At 42.3% G+C, this 16232-nt stretch overlaps 1 protein-coding gene across 12 annotated transcripts in view; it reads left to right on the forward strand.

The window, feature by feature from the left end:
• Positions 1–16004, forward strand: part of CFLAR (CASP8 and FADD like apoptosis regulator) — a 78257-nt gene extending 62253 nt beyond the window's left edge. For 9 of the 12 annotated variants that reach the window (XM_045480706.1, XM_045480712.1, XM_045480710.1 and 6 more), the window contains 2 exons: positions 12323–12833; positions 14603–16004. In XM_045480706.1, coding sequence (XP_045336662.1) covers positions 12323–12833; positions 14603–14741 — 650 coding nt within the window. In that variant the 3' untranslated portion in view covers positions 14742–16004. The remainder of the gene's footprint in view (positions 1–12322; positions 12834–14602) is intronic. The other 3 variants (XM_045480715.1, XM_045480714.1, XM_045480717.1) reach the window with 1 other exon arrangement.
• Positions 16005–16232: the final 228 nt, after the last annotated feature.

Raw genomic sequence — 16232 nt, forward strand, 5'->3', positions numbered from 1 at the left:
AAAGTTCCCAACTGCACGATGTATGTTTGTTGTATGAAGATAATCATAAAGCTATGACCTGCTATGAATTTGTGGCTAAAACCCAGTGTCTATTTGCTTCCCTTGCTGATTATGGGCCTCTTGTGGGCAGAGACTGAATGTATATTTATGTTTTCCTGCATTATAGGAGAATGGTCAGAGTTGGGCCCTGGAATATGACTGCATGGGTTTGAATCGTGGCTCTGCCATGTCCTAAATTATAACCTTGGGCAATTTTCCTAGACTCTCCATGCCTCAGTTTCCCTTCTATAAAATGGATTAATAACAGGACCTCTCTCTTGGGGAATTTGGGAGAAGTGAGTGAGTTCATACTTGTCAAGAGCTTAGAGCAGTGCCTGGCACCCTGTGAGCATATACTAAATGCTAGTTAACCTTGTTTTTTCATTTTGTTTGTTTCATTTTTGTTGCAAACCACTAAGCTAGAACTTTCTGTGGCTTTGTACATGGAGTCTGAGCCCAGACAAATGAGGAAACAGAGGACTGGGGGTCTGACACCTGCACTGGGGCTCAGGGACGAGTGGGGCAGGTTCCCATAGGCTGGGGCTAACTGGAATGGAGGGGAAATACCCAAGTGGGCAGTCCACTCCCACTAGTTATCAGTATGAATGGGCTTGACAGAGACAGAGAGTCTGAGTACAAAGGTTGGGGCCAGGGAGGGTAGGGGGTGGCAAGACCATAGGAGAGAAAGATGGGAGTGAGGATAACATTGGAGGTGGCTCCTGGGACAGTATCTCTGGCCTGAGGCATGTGCAGGTATTGACATAGGTGTGTTTGAACATTTGCTCCCTTGACTCAAGCTCTCCCTGTTTCTGGGGACAAAGCAAATAACTGATCTTGAGGCTACTAATACAAGCCCCTGGTGGCCGGGTGGCCAGTTGATAGTTGAGAAACAGGACACTTTTTACTCCCATGTGTGGTGGCTTTTATCATCTGAAGCGTCCTGAATCCATTTATATGCCAGCACCAGCAGAGACTCAGAATAGCAGGAGAGTATCAATTGACTTGAAGTGGAAGGCAGTCTCCTCTCTCACACCCTCTCTCTAGGGCTCCAGCTCCTCATTTTCCAATTCTGTCCTGGCACTTGCTCACTGAGGCCTGTAGGCCTGAAATCCTGCTTCAGTTGACAGTAATCCTAAATCCATGCAGCACACTTCATTTCTTCATCTCCATCTTGACAGCATGGGAGGGGGGTGCTTCATCTGGAGAGATTAGGTGGGGTTTCCTTTGTCTCTTGCCTAGTTAACTTAATCATTTGGTTAATGTTGATTATTTGGGAGGAGTACAGGAGTCTGGGAATAGACATTATTGCCAATTGAAACAAGGGCTCTGAGAGAAACTAACAGTGATATTGTGAGACTAACAGGGGTGGTGATGATGAGAGTGTAAAGTTTATTAAAAATCTGCTCTGTGCCAGGTATTTTGCTAATTCTCACTCAATCTTCATAAATAATACTGTAAGATGGGTACTATTATCCCCATTTTCAAGGTGAGCAAACAGAACACAGTGAACTGCCTTCCTTAACTCCCTAGTAACTGATAGAGCTGATATTTGAAAGCTTTACTCCAAAGCCTCTGATTTTAGCTACTTTGTTATAATGTAAGTTTCGTGAGGGTGGGGAGCTTGTCCATCTCTTTTGCTATGTGTCTGATATCTGGAACAGTGCCTGGCACATAGGAGCTCAATAAATATTTGTTGGCTAGGTGAATGGAGGAATAAGGTCTGTTAGCTTCTGTGTTTTTTTTTTTTTCTCAACGTTTATTTATTTTTGGGACAGAGAGAGACAGAGCATGAACGGGGGAGGGGCAGAGAGAGAGGGAGACACAGAATTGGAAACAGGCTCCAGGCTCTGAGCCATGAGTCCAGAGCCTGACGCGGGGCTCGAACTCACGGACCGCGAGATCGTGACCTGGCTGAAGTCGGACGCTTAACCGACTGCGCCACCCAGGCGCCCCAGCTTCTGTGTTTCTAAAACCATTCCTTTGTATCTGTAGAATTTAGTAGACTCTGCCCTGTCTTCCGAAAAAAAAAAAAAAAATCAGACTTTTATCCAAAGAGTATGCATGTCTTCTAAACATCTATAGGTTTATTTTTCCTTTATCCCATAAATGTTTATTGAGCACTTACTATGTGCAAAACACCATGCTTGGCCCTGCGTGAGACAAAGATGGAGTCCGGTGTTAGATCGGTCAGTCCAGTGTCACATTGTTTTTTGGTGGCTTGTCCTTGAGAAGAAACCTGATAGAGGTCAATTATCTCTTCTTGAAGAGAAAGCTAGGCCTCTGCTAGGTCCTGATTCTCAGTGCCCTGATGTAGCACCAGAATTCTGATCTTGTTGGGAATGGAGAGTTGAATGTCTCAAAATGCAGACGGATGGATCTGAGCTTTGACTTAAAGCTCTGGCTGGCTTTTAGGCTCCTGAATGGAAGGTGGTGTTTGCAGATTTTAAGAGGAAGGGTTTATTCCTCTGTCTTCTCCTTTGCTCTCTCTGAAAATCTTCATAAATCTTGTGTAAGTAAACTTCCTCTTCAAACAGAGCAACAGGAGTCATGAAAGCCAGACGTTAATAGTGGAAACGCTTTGTAGGTGGTGTTGATTTGAGCTTTGCTGTCCTTGGGGTTGCCCAGTCCCCTTACCCCCTTTGCCCTCAATGGAATGAGTAACAACTCAGATCAGTAGCATTTTCCTGTACTAACAAATATAGGAACATCTCAGCAAGGGGAAGTGGAGCAGTCACTGTGGCCTCTGCTTCTGAGCTATGAAGGCAAGTGGTAAATGGCAGTGGAGACGGCTCAGAGGGAGCAGCCACCACATGCTGCCTGCCAGCTTGAGTGCCAAGGAAGTGGGGCTTCCCCTCCTTGCTATCATGGGATTAATATGTTATTAAAGATAGCCTCCTCCTAGGGGCAAGAGACCAGGAAGTCTGTGGTGGCGTCCTTTTTCTTCTGGACATTCTTATCTCTGAGAGCAGAGGTAAGCAGACCTTCATTTGGAAACCTAGTATCACAAATAAAATTCCCCTTTAAATCTAGGATATAAATAAGAATTATAGGTCCACAATCCCTTATTGGAGACCTTTGTATTTCAGGATTTGGAAGATCCAAGAGTTTAGAAAGATGACAAAGTATAGATGCTGTAATTCATAGAACACTCCAGGGGGGTCCAGGGCAGTACCCCATAATTGTATACGTTAGTATTTCTACAGCAAAATGAATGGATATTCACACTAAGGGGAATAAAGACTCTCAATAGCCTCTCATCAGTTCAGGAAAGGTTTTGCCACAAAATGAATCAGGGAAAAGAACTGAAGGCTTTCAGAGCTTTTGGGGCTTTGGCATTGTGGATAAGGAGTTGCAAATACGTGGAAGAGTAGAGTACTTTGAGGCTGCCTGAGGTACTACAGAAGCTTCTTTGACATGCAATACACAGGCTTATTATTGATATTGTTTTCTGCTACGAAAAGCTAGTCCAGAAGGAATTACTAGTAATCATTTGTACTTAAAAAGAAGACATTTAACAAGTAGTTTATAATTTTGAGTGAATATAGATTGTCCAGCGAAACCCCTTGATTGGTCTATGGAAACAAATGAAAAGTCAGATTTATCCAAGGCTGCCTCTGCCACTCACTTCCTCACTCACTCACTCATTCTGTCTTTGTTCGTCATCATCCCCTATCTGGGGGACCTCCTATTTCACTTGTTCTTCCAGCTTAAATTGTACTTTTACCACAATCTCATCTCCAGGTGTCTCAGACTGCACTGACAGTCCCTTCTCTGACCGTGTGTTTTACCTAAAATCCCACTGTACGTGTGACATGTCAACCATTGTTTTGTGCATATTTATAAGCTTTGCTTCCCCAACTAGATTATAGGCTTCTTGAAGGACAGGTGCTTCAATCTGTATTTCACAATGTATTTCTGACACATAGGGAAGAGGAACTGTCTAAAACATGACTTTTGGGGTCAAAAGAATTTGAGAAATGGTGAATAATTTGTTCCTCCTTTGGGGATTTGCATACTGGCCTTAAAGGCTCTGAGCAGTCCTCCTGTAAAGAAACTTATTTAAGTCTTAACCAATGTTGCATCTCACATTTGTAGTTGATCTCAGAACTCCCCTTCTCACTAAGAATAGCCTGCCCAACTTGTATTCCATTTGTGAGTAATTAGAACTGGGCTGGGATGCCTGGGTGGCTCAGTCGGTTAAGAGTCCGACTTCGGCTCAGGTCATGAACTCGCAGTTTGTGAGTTCAAGCCCCACATCAGGCTCTGTGCTGACAGCTCGGAGCCTGGAGCCTGCTTCGGATTCTGTGTCTCCCTCTCTCTCTGCCCCTCCCCTGCTCATGCTCTGTCTCTCTCTGTCTCTCAAAAATAAATAAATGTTAAAAAAAAATTAAGAAAAGAAAGAACTGGGCTTATTCAAGGTGCTCACTACATAATGGTAAATAGACTGATGAAGGAAGTGCTCCCTCTTTCTTAGTTATTCCATACGTTTATTTAATGGACTTCTTTTCATAGGTTGTGTCAAGATTAATGTGAACTCATTTTGTTTTATATATTTTTAATATTTTGTCTTTTTTTTTTTTAATTTTTTTTTTCAATGTTTATTTATTTTTGGGAGAGAGAGAGACAGAGCATGAACAGGGGAGGGTCAGAGAGAGAGGGAGACACAGAATCGGAAACAGGCTCCAGGCTCTGAGCCATCAACCCAGAGCCTGACGCGGGGCTCGAACTCACGGACCGCGAGATGGTGACCTGGCTGAAGTCGGACGCTTAACCGACTGTGCCACCCAGGCGCCCCTTGTCTTATTTTATAGTATATATTTTTAAGATTTTATTTTTAAGTAATCTCTACACCCCAGATGGGGCTTGAATTCATGGCCCTAGATTAAGAGTTGCATGTGCTACTAACTGAACCAGCCAGGTGCCCAATGTGAACTCGTTTTTGATGAAAACAAATTATAAATGAATGGGGTCATGACTTTCGACTGTATTTCATTTTTTGAATTTTATCTCAATAGCCCCCAAACATGTGAGTGGTGCTGACCCCTAGCTCACCATTTGGGGCAGTTGATTTCTCAAGAACAGTGGAAGTGTTACAGATACAGGGTTGGGTCAGTACTGGGGTTTCCAGGGTGGGTGGAAGGAGAAGTGGGACTTCTGCCATCACTAAGGTTGTATTTCCCAAACTCAGCACCCAAGTTTTTCTTCCCCTATTTGAGGGACATGACAAGGCAGCTACTGTGAAAAATGGGACTAACCCAGTAGGTGGAGGAGCCAGAACTTAAACTCACATCTTGTGTTTCCAAGACTGCTTCCTCTTTCCCTGTTCCTGTGCAGCTGCCTGCTCAGTGCTATGTGACAGCCACTGCTCTAGCCAGAGCCTACAGGGAACTCAGAAAAAGGAAAGAGATCTAAGGCACGGGACAGCCCTTGCTCTGTCCCTGACCCTTGCACACCAGCATGGAAAAAGAGACTATGCCTTTCTTTCTTTCTTTTTTTTTTTTATTATGACATTTATTGTCAAATTGGTTTCCATATAACACCCAGTGCTCATCCCAACAGGTGCCCTCCTCAATACCCATCACCCACTTTCCCCTCCCTCCCACCCCCCCCATCAACCCTCAGTTTATTCTCAGCTTTTAAGAGTCTCTTATGGTTTGGCTCCCTCCCTCTCTAACTTTTTTTTTTTTCCTTCCCCTCCCCCATGGTCTTCTGTTAAGTCTCTCAGGATCCATCTATATAAGAGTGAAAACATATGGTATCTGTCTTTCTCTGTATGACTTATTTCACTTAGCATCACACTCTCCAGTTCCATCCATGTTGCTACAAAGGGCCATATTTCATTCTTTCTCATTGCCACATAGTATTCCATTGTGTATATAAACCACAATTTCTTTGTCCATTCATCAGTTGATGAACATTTAGGCTCTTTCCATCATTTGGCTATTGTTGAAAGTGCTGCTATAAACATTGGAGTACAAGTGCCCCTATTCATCAGGACTCCTGTATCCCTTGGGTAAATTCCTAGCAGTGCTATTGGTGGGTCATAGGGTAGATCTATTTTAAATTTTTTGGGGAACCTCCACACTGTTTTCCAGAGCGGCTGCACCAGTTTGCGTTCCCACCAACAGTGCAAGAGGGTTCCCGTTTCTCCACATCCTCTCCAGCATCTATGAGACTATGGCTTTCTTTCAAGGACTTTGATAAGGGAGGAAATCTTTACAGTGAAGATTGGGTTTTGAGGGAAGTGAGTCAGTCTAAGTAAACAAGAGCTTTGAGTCTGGTTTTCCCTGTTTGCTTCTGCCCCCTGGAGGAAAGAATACTCCATGACCTGTGAGTCCTCAATAGACGACTGGAATAAAACAGTAGTGATGGAACTGGGTTCCTAGGCTGGATTCTCACATTGTTTAGTCCTGTGTTCCAACCTGAGCGCAGTACTGTGTATGGAAAGCTTGCCTACATCTGCTGAGGTGAAGGCCAGGGGGCAGTGCTGGTGGACTTTTTCTACCACAGTGAGATCTCGTGGGGATGAGTGAGCTATTTCATAGGTTATCGGTAACCTGTGTATCGTGTCCTTCATTTCCATCACAATATTTATTTATCATAGGGTTTTAAGGAGATTAGCACCTCTCTTATATCTCTCCATTATAGTTTTGTTGTTTTTACCCTTATCTGTGGGCCAGACATACAAGTACATAGCCTAACTACATCTTTAATTAATGGTTATTATCATTTCCTGACTTACCTGGTGAATTATTTATCAAATAATGTATTATTATCAAATAATAATCACTCCAAATTTAGTGGCTTAAAACAACAATATTCATTTATTTATATATCTGTCACAGCTTTTGTGGAGCAGGAGTTTAGGGGTAGCTTAGCTGGGTTGCTCGGGCCCAGAGTCTCTTGGTAGATGGTGGTCAGATTTCAGCTGGGGTCATCCCAAGGCTTGATTGGGATTGGAGAATCCTCCCAGGTGGCTCCCTCCTGTGGCTGGGAAGTTGGTGCAGCCCTTATTTCTTCATGTGGGCTTCTGCACGGAACTGTTTGAGTGTTCTAATGACAGGTTAGTTGGCTTCCTCCAGAGTGAGCTGTTCAAAAGAGGGAAAGAGTCAGGTAGAAATTGCATTTTTTTATGATCTAGGTTTGGAAGTCATATAGTATCCCTTTAGCCACAGTCACTAGAAATAAGTTACCAAGTGTGGCCCACATTCAAGGGGAGGGTAATTACACTCTTTTTAAGGAAGGAGTGTCAAAAAATTTGTGGACACATTTAAAACTGCCATATCTGGTAGATGTGGGGCCACAATTAAACCCAGCTCTCCTGAGTAGAAAGTCCCACTAGACCCAATGTGAACATATCCAGGTACCACAGGCTGGGTGAATTAAACTCAGAGCACCCAAGCCAGCTTTTATTTGCCTGTTGGCTAGTTATTCCAGTTTTTTGTTTACTCAAGGCTATGTTTCTTTTCTTACCTTTCTCTCCCTATTTCCTGCTGAGAAGCCAGAAGACAAAATGTGATAGCTAACTTTCACTTTTGTAGTTTATTAGTGTTGGTAAAATTTTCAGGGCAAGAAGGTTGAAACTATTGGTTGAAGCTGTGAGTCTCTGAATTATTTGTGACTATTCAGACTTCATATTGTTCCCATTTAATATAGAGAGTTGAGAATTTGTGGAAAACTGTTATATGGTGATTTCAGGGGAATGACTTACATGCCCTTTCTGTGATGCCTACACTGGTATGAGGTGGGGGCTTTTGTTCCTTGGTAGAAGTTTTATCTGTTCTAATTACTGTTATGTTGTTTGGTTTGGGGTGAATGCAGTGGTAGACTTCTGGAAGACCACACCCCAGGGGACGAAGAGAGGTGGGTACACAGTCATGAGACATGGAAAGAAATCCCAAAAAGTTGGCTAAGAGTAAAAGTATCTGAATTGGGAGACGTCTGTTTAGCTTAGGGCAGAACAGTTTTTCTGCTCTGCAGATGAACTAAGAAGTGGAGGCATCCTTCAGACAAGGAACAGAAACTTAATGCGTGGCTCAAAAGGATGTGGCATTTCTTAATGAGGAAGAGAAAGATGTCTCTCTTCGCTGTTAGAAAGATATAAAAAATCAAGAGACTGTATTTATTTTTCTGATGAGGGCAAACTGGGCAGATGGGAAAGAAATGGACTGGGGAAGATTTCTACGGTTCCAAGGCTATAGAAACTTCAAAAAGATGGATAAAATATATATATATTTTAAAGGTAATAGGAACTCATTACTCTTGAGCACCAGGAGCTTTATATGTATTACCTCATTTAATCCTCATAGCATGCTCACAGGATAGGTATCATCATTTCCATTTAAAGCTAAGGAGACCCACTTCTTTAAGCTCATGCCACCATCATGTGGTAAGGTCAGTGTTAGAAGGAAGGCAGCCTTGTCTGACATAAAGTCTGACTTTTCCACTGCCTTACACTGCTTCTTCAGGCAAAGTCAATCCAGGATTCCCGGAAACTAGGAGAAGAATCTTTTCTTTTTTAATATGAAATTTATTGTCAAATTGGTTTCCATACAATACTCGGTGCTCATCCCAACAGGTGCCCTCCTCAATACCCATCCCCACTTTCCGCTCCCTACCACCCCCCATCAACCCTCAGATTGTTTTCAGTTTTTAAGAGTCTCTTATGGTTTGGCTCCCTCCCTCTCTAACTTTTTTTTTTCCTTCCCCTCCCCCATGGTCTTCTGTTAAGTCTCTCAGGATCCATCTGTATAAGAGTGAAAACATATGGTATCTGTCTTTCTCTGTATGACTTATTTCACTTAGCATCACACTCTCTAGTTCCATCCATGTTGCTACAAAGGGCCATATTTCATTCTTTCTCATTGCCACATAGTATTCCATTGTGTATATAAACCATAATTTCTTTGTCCACTCATCAGTTGATGAACATTTAGGCTCTTTCCATCATTTGGCTATTGTTGAAAGTGCTGCTATAAACATTGGAGTACAAGTGCCCCTATGCATCAGGACTCCTGTATCCCTTGGGTAAATTCCTAGCAGTGTTATTAGGTCATAGGGTAGATCTATTTTAAATTTTTTGGGGAACCTCCACACTGTTTTCCAGAGCGGCTGCACCAGTTTGCATTCCCACCAACAGTGCAAGAGGGTTCCCGTTTCTCCACATCCTCTCCAGCATCTATAGTCTCCTGATTTGTTCATTTTAGCCACTCTGACTGACATGAGGTGGTATCTGAGTGTGGTTTTGATTTGTATTTCCCTGATGAGGAGTGACGTTGAGCATCTTTTCATGTGCCTGTTGGCCATCTGGATGTCTTCTTTAGAGAAGTGTCTATTCATGTTTTGTGCCCAATTCTTCACTGGATTATTTGTTTTTCGGGTGTGGAGTTTGGTGAGTTCTTTATAGATTTTGGATACTAGCCCTTTGTCTGATATGTCATTTGCAAATATCTTTTCCCATTCTATTGGTTGCCTTTTAGTTTTGTTGGTTGTTTCCTTTGCAGTGCAGAAACTTTTTATCTTGATGAGGTCCCAGTAGTTCATTTTTGCTTTTAATTCCCTTGCCTTTGGAGATGTGTCAAGTAAGAAATTGCTGCAGCTGAGGTCGGAGAGGTCTTTTCCTGCTTTCTCCTCTAGGGTTTTGATGGTTTCCTGTCTCACATTCAGGTCCTTTATCCATTTTGAGTTTATTTTTGTGAATGGTGTGAGAAAGTGGTCTAGTTTCATCCTTCTGCATGTTGCTGTCCAGTTAGTTCTCCCAGCACCATTTGTTAAAGAGACTGTCTTTTTTCCATTGGATATTCTTTCCTGCTTTGTCAAAGATTAGTTGGACATACTTTTGTGGGTCCAATTCTGGAGTCTCTATTCTATTCCATTGGTCTTTGTGTCTGTTTTTGTGCCAATACCATGCTGTCTTAATGATTACAGCTTTGTAGTAGAGGCGAAAGTCTGGGATTGTGATGCCTCCCGCTTTGGTCTTCTTCTTCAAAATTACTTTGGCTATTCAGGGCCTTTTGTGGTTCCATACAAATTTTAGGAGTGCTTGTTCTAGCTTCAAGAAAAATGCTGGTGCAATTTTGAGTGCGATTGCATTGAATGTGTAGATTGCTTTGGGTAGTATTGACATTTTGACAATTTTTATTCTTCCAATCCATGAGCACGGAATGTTTTTCCATTTCTTTGTATCTTCTTCAATTTCCTTCATAAGCTTTCTATAGTTTTCAGCATACAGGTCTTTTACATCTTTGGTTAGGTTTATTCCTAGGTATTTTATGATTCTTGGTGCAATTGTGAATGGGATCGGTTTCTTTATTTGTCTTTCTGTTGCTTCATTATTAGTGTATAAGAATGTAATTGATTTCTGTACATTGATTTTGTATCCTGCAACTTTGCTGAATTCATGTATCAGTTCTAGCAGACTTTTTGTGGAGTCTGTCGGGTTTTCCATGTATAGTATCATGTCATCTGCAAAAAGTGAAAGCTTAACTTCATCTTTGCCAATTTTGATGCCTTTGATTTCCTTTTGTTGTCTGATTGCTGATGCTAGAACTTTCAACACGATATTAAACAACAGCGGTGAGAGGGGACATCCCTGTCGTGTTCCTGATCTCAGGGGAAAGCTCTCAGTTTTTCCCCATTGGAGATGATATTAGCTGTGGGATTTTCATAAATGGCTTTTATGATGTTTAAGTATGTTCCTTCTATCCCGACTTTCTTCAGGGTTTTTATTTAGAAAGGTTGCTGAATTTTGTCAAATGCTTTTTCTGTGTCGATTGACAGGATCATATGGTTCTTATCTTTTTCTTATTAATGTGATGTATCACATTGATTGATTTGCGAATGTTGAACCAGCCCTGCATCCCAGGAATGAATCCCACTTGATCATGGTGAATAATTCTTTTTATATGCTGTTGAATTCGATTTGCTGGTATCTTGTTGAGAATTTTTGCATCCATAGTCATCAGGTATATTGGCCTGTAGTTCTCTTTTTTTACTGGGTCTCTGTATGGTTTAGGAATCAAAGTAATGCTGGCTTCACAGAATGAGTCTGGAAGTTTTCCTTCCCTTTCTATTTTTTGGAACAGCTTGAGAAGGATAGGTATTATCTCTGCTTTAAATGTCTGGTAGAATTCCCCAGGGAAGCCATCTGGTCCTGGACTCTTAGTTTTTGGGAGATTTTTGATAACTGATTCAATTTCTTCACTGGTTATGTGTCTGTTCAAGTTTTCTATTTCTTCCTGTTTGAGTTTTGGAAGTGTGTGGTTGCTTAGGAATTTGTCCATTTCTTCCAGCTTGTCCAGTTTGTTGGCGTATAATTATTTTATAATATTCCCTGATAATTGCTTGTATTTCTGAGGAATTGGTTGTAATAATTCCATTTTCATTCATTATTTTGTCTATTTGGGTCATCTCCCTTTTCTTTTTGAGAAGCCTGGCTAGAGGTTTATCAATTTTGTTTATTTTTTTTCAAAAAACCAGCTCTTCGTTTCATTGATCTGCTCTACAGTTTTTTTAGAATCTATATTGTTTATTTCTGCTCTGATCTTTATTATTTCTCTTCTTCTGCTGGGTTTGGGGTGTCCTTGCTGTTCTGCTTCTGTTTCCTTTAGGTGTGCTGTTAGATTTTGTATTTGGGATTTTTCTTGTTTCTTGAGATTGGGAGAAGAATCTTTGAGGGCAATGAAGGGAATCTTGGCTAAGGACTCCCACTGCTCAGTTAGAGGTTACACTGGGAGGCAGGTCTAAGAGGAACTGGGGAGTCTGGAAATGGTCACAACTTAGATGTAGTTGTGGGCCTCTGTATCAGCCCACAGCCCATGGGAAGGTGGGAACTCGTGACCCATGCCATCATTTTTGATCTAGATTTGGATCTGTGCTCTGCAAATGCATCCATTCCTACATACTTGGGTGTTATTTTAAGAAAGAGCCTTTTGAAAAATCCCCAACTTTGTTTTGAAGAGAAAAAGTTTTGTACCCCGCCTTGGTTGCATCAGACTAGAAGTGGGCCCAGTCTGTGCCCGTGACCAGATGTGATAGTAGCTTCAGGCAGGGGACAGATCATAATAGGGGACAGATTGTAAGTGAGAATCGGGGACATGAATGTCGTGTGTTTCAGGTTGATTCTCTCCTGACCCATGCTCAGGTCCTTCACAACCTCAAAATATGGCATAAGAGCAGAAATGGAGAAGTAGCGGAGATCAGACTGTGCTTAGGACTGCTACCCAGTACCTCTTAAACTTTTCTAACCTTAGTGTTGTTTTCCATGTGTGTTTATTTTATCCAGAGTTTCTTCGGGACACTTTTACTTCCTTGGGCTATGAAGTCCAGTATTTTTTGTACCTGCATGTGGAGAGTATAAAACAGATTCTTCGCCAAGTTGCCTGCATGCCCCAACACCAAGACTACGACAGCTTTGTGTGTGTCCTGGTGAGCCGAGGTGGCTCCCACAGCGTGTTTGGCGTGGATCAGACACAGCCAGGGTTCCCTTTGGATCATATCAGGAGGATGTTCATGGGAGATGCATGCCCTTCTCTCTTAGGGAAGCCAAAGCTCTTTTTTATTCAGAACTATGTGGTGTCAGAGGGCCAACTGGACAGCAGCAGCTTCCTGGAGGTGGATGGGCCAGCAGTGAACAATGTGGAGTCCAAGGCCAGGCAGCCTGCACCCTGTACCATCCATCGAGAAGCTGACTTCCTCTGGAGCCTGTGCACAGCAGACGTGTCCCTGTTGGAACGGTCCTCCAGCTCACCGTCGTTGTACCTGAAGTGCCTTTCCCAGAAACTGTGGCAAGAAAGGTGAGCCACTCAGGCCGTGGCCCATGCCCAGACCACTTGTTTGTTTTCTTGCTGCCAAGATGGAGAGATGGAGATTACCACTGTGCCATATTTGATGCCCTTCTCTTCAGGGAGAAAAGGATTTTTCATTCCTTGTTGGGGTTGCCTTGGGAAGGATGCACATTTTATGACCTGCCTTTGTGCTTCAGGAGGTCACTTGTTAGTCAGCTTGTAGTTTGGATATTGTTCTTCAAAATAAAGAAATTTTTAATTTTTTTTTTTTAATTACAAAAGCAGTACATACTCCTTGTTTTAAAAAAAACAATGAAATATAAATGCTTAAAGCAGAACATAACCAATAGTTATAATCCTGCTTATTAGAACCAATCTCTGTTAGCCAAGTCTTGGTGTATTGCCTTCCAGATCTTTTTCGATACCCACACAATCGTATATAAATATGTTTTTTAAACCAAAATGAAATCGCTATCTGCTATTACTTTGTAACCTGCTTCTACTTGGTGTAACACTATATCACATACAGTTTTACATGTCACTAGTTACATTTCTAAGCATCATTTTAAACTTTAAAAAAATGTTTATTTTTGAGAGAGAGAGACAGACAGAGAGAGAGAGCACGAGCAGGGGAGGGACAGAGAGAGAGGGAGACGCAGAATCTGAAGCAGGTTCCAGGCTCTGAGATGTCAGAACAGAGCCCGACACAGGGCTTGAAGTCACAAACCATGAGATCATGACCTGAGCCGAAGTCAGACACTTAACTGAGTCACCCAGGTGCCCCTGTAAGCATCATTTTAATGTCTGTGGAGCCATCCATCCACATTATGATCATGGCATAAGTTACTTGACCAATTTTCAGGCGTTGGAAGGTGTTTCGCTTTCATAAAAAAAAGTTTTCGATATCTTTGTAGTTCAGTGTTTGTGCTTATATTTACTGTTTTCTTGAGGAAAATACCCAGAAGAAGAATTACTATGTCCAACAACATGCATTTTTAAAGGTTTGGATGCATTTTATCAGATTGTCGTCTCGGACAGTTAAACCTGCTTTGCATGAGAGCGCCCATGTCCCCGAGCTCTGCCTGACACTGCATTTTTTTTAATTTCCCCATTTTGACAGTTTGATAGGTGAAAAATGGTACCTGACTCTTCAGGTTTGCAAGTCTTTGTTACACAGACGTTTCTGATGTTTATTGGCAAGAATACTTTTCTAAGGGAAACCTTGGTGATCTGGTTTTCATTTAAGCTGAATGAAGCCCCACTATACTTCCATGTAAGATTAACAGTCCTTTTTCAGCTGTTCCCTCCTTACAGTTTAGAATCATGTTCCTGAGCCATGTGTGAAATGCATTCTGTTGTATCTCTGGGGACCTCAGGAATACATCTCATCGCCTGTGACTCCCCAGCCCTCTCAGTAGTGGCTCAGCAGCAAGGAGTAGGCGGTAGTAGGGATGACTCAGCCTTCCAAGGTAGACACTTCATGGACCAGCAGTATCCATGGTCTTTTACATCTGTCCTCCATTTGCATAGATGGTCCAGCTAGGTTATCATCTGACTGGAGTGTCCCCAGAATATGACTCGGTTGCCTCTTGGGTGAGGGTCATTGGGCCAGAGTGTTGCAGGCTGGTCTGGATCACTCACTAAGCAGCTTGTAGAGCATTTAGAAAGGAACAATTTCAAGCACTTTCACATCTGTTGCCTCATTTCACCCAAATGACAATCTGTCTCCTCTTTGATATTTGCATGGCATTAATTTTTGCCTTTCTCATTCCCTCCAGAAGACGCCCACTCTTGGAACTCCACATTGAACTCAACAGCAGTGTGTATGATTGGAACAGCAAAGTGTCTGCTAAGGAGAGGTACTACGTCTGGCTGCAGCACACTCTGAGAAAGAAACTCATCCTCTCTTGCAAATGAAAAGCCAAAAGACTTTCTTAGCTCTGCAGTCTCCATCACTAGCCCCAAGTAGTTTTCAAGCAAATGTATGTGTCACGTGGGTAAGATGGGGTCCTGTTATGGGCTGAAATGACCCTCTGTGAGGAATGTTATCAGGAAGGGGTGTTTGAGCTAAAGCTTCTGGGTTGAAGGCTTTGGCCTCTGTTGCTGAAAGCTTGTTAAAACAGTGTTAGAAAGGACATAGCTTTGAAACTTTATTATTATTTTTTTAATGTTTATTTATATTTGAGAGAGAGAGACAGTGTGTGAATGGGGGAGGGGTACAGAGAAACAGAGACAGAATCTGAAGCAGGCTCTAGGCTCTGAGCTGTCACCACAGAGCCTGATGCAGTGCTCGAACTCACACGCCGTGAGAGAGATCATGACCTGAGCTGAAGTTGAATGGTTAACCAACTGAGCCACCCAGGCACCCTGGCTTTGAAACTTTAAAAAGCAAGTACTGGTTGAACTGGGTGACTCATGATTGTGTTGCCTTCCCTCGTGCAATCAAGTAAACCGGAGCCATGGAGATAAGGTTGCAGTAACACAGTTAATTAGCCTGTGTGTATCCATGCTCCAAGAAGAAAAGTAAAATAAAAAACCAAAACAATGAGGGACACCTGGATGGCTCAATTGGTTGAGCATCCAACTCTTGATTTTGGCCCAGGTCATGATCCAGGGTTGTGGGATCAAGCCCTGCAACACGCGCTGAGCGTGGAGCCTTCTTAAGATTCTCTCTTTCTGACAGGTGCCTTGTTGGCTCAGTCGGTTAAGTGTCCGACTTCGGCCTAGGTCATGGTCTCACTCTTCATGGGTTTGAGCCCTGTGTCAGGCTCTGTGCTAACAGTTCAGAGCCTGGCGCCTCCTTCAGATTCTGTGTCTCCCTCTTTCTCTGCCCTTCCCACGTTCATGCTCTGTCTCTCAAAAATGAATAAATGTTAAAAAAAAAAAAAGATTCTCTCTTTCTGAGTATCCAATGGAAAAAAGACAGTGTCTTTAGCAAATGGTGCTGGGAGAACTGGACAGCAATATGCAGAAGAATGAAGATGGACCACTTTCTTACACCATACACAAAAATAAATTCAAAATGGATGAAAGACCTAAATGTGACGCAGGAAACCATCAAAATTCTAGAGGAGAAAACAGCCAACAACCTCTATGACCTCGGCCCCAGCAACTTCTTACACAACACGTCTCTGAAGGCAAGGGAAACAAAGGCAAAAATGAACAATTGGGACCTCATCATGATAAAAAGCTTCTACACAGCAAAGGAAACAACAAAACTAAAAGGCAGCCAATGGAATGGGAGAAGATATTTGCAAATGACATATCAGAGAAAGGGCTAGTATCCAAAATATAAAAAGAACTTAACAAACTCAGCACCCAAAAAACAAATATTCCAGTGAAGAAATGGGCAGAAGACATGAATAGGTATTTTTCCAAAGAAGACATCCAGATGTCTAACAGATACAT

Source organism: Leopardus geoffroyi, chromosome C1 (genome assembly GCF_018350155.1).
Source record: "Leopardus geoffroyi isolate Oge1 chromosome C1, O.geoffroyi_Oge1_pat1.0, whole genome shotgun sequence".
Lineage (NCBI taxonomy): Eukaryota > Metazoa > Chordata > Mammalia > Carnivora > Felidae > Leopardus > Leopardus geoffroyi.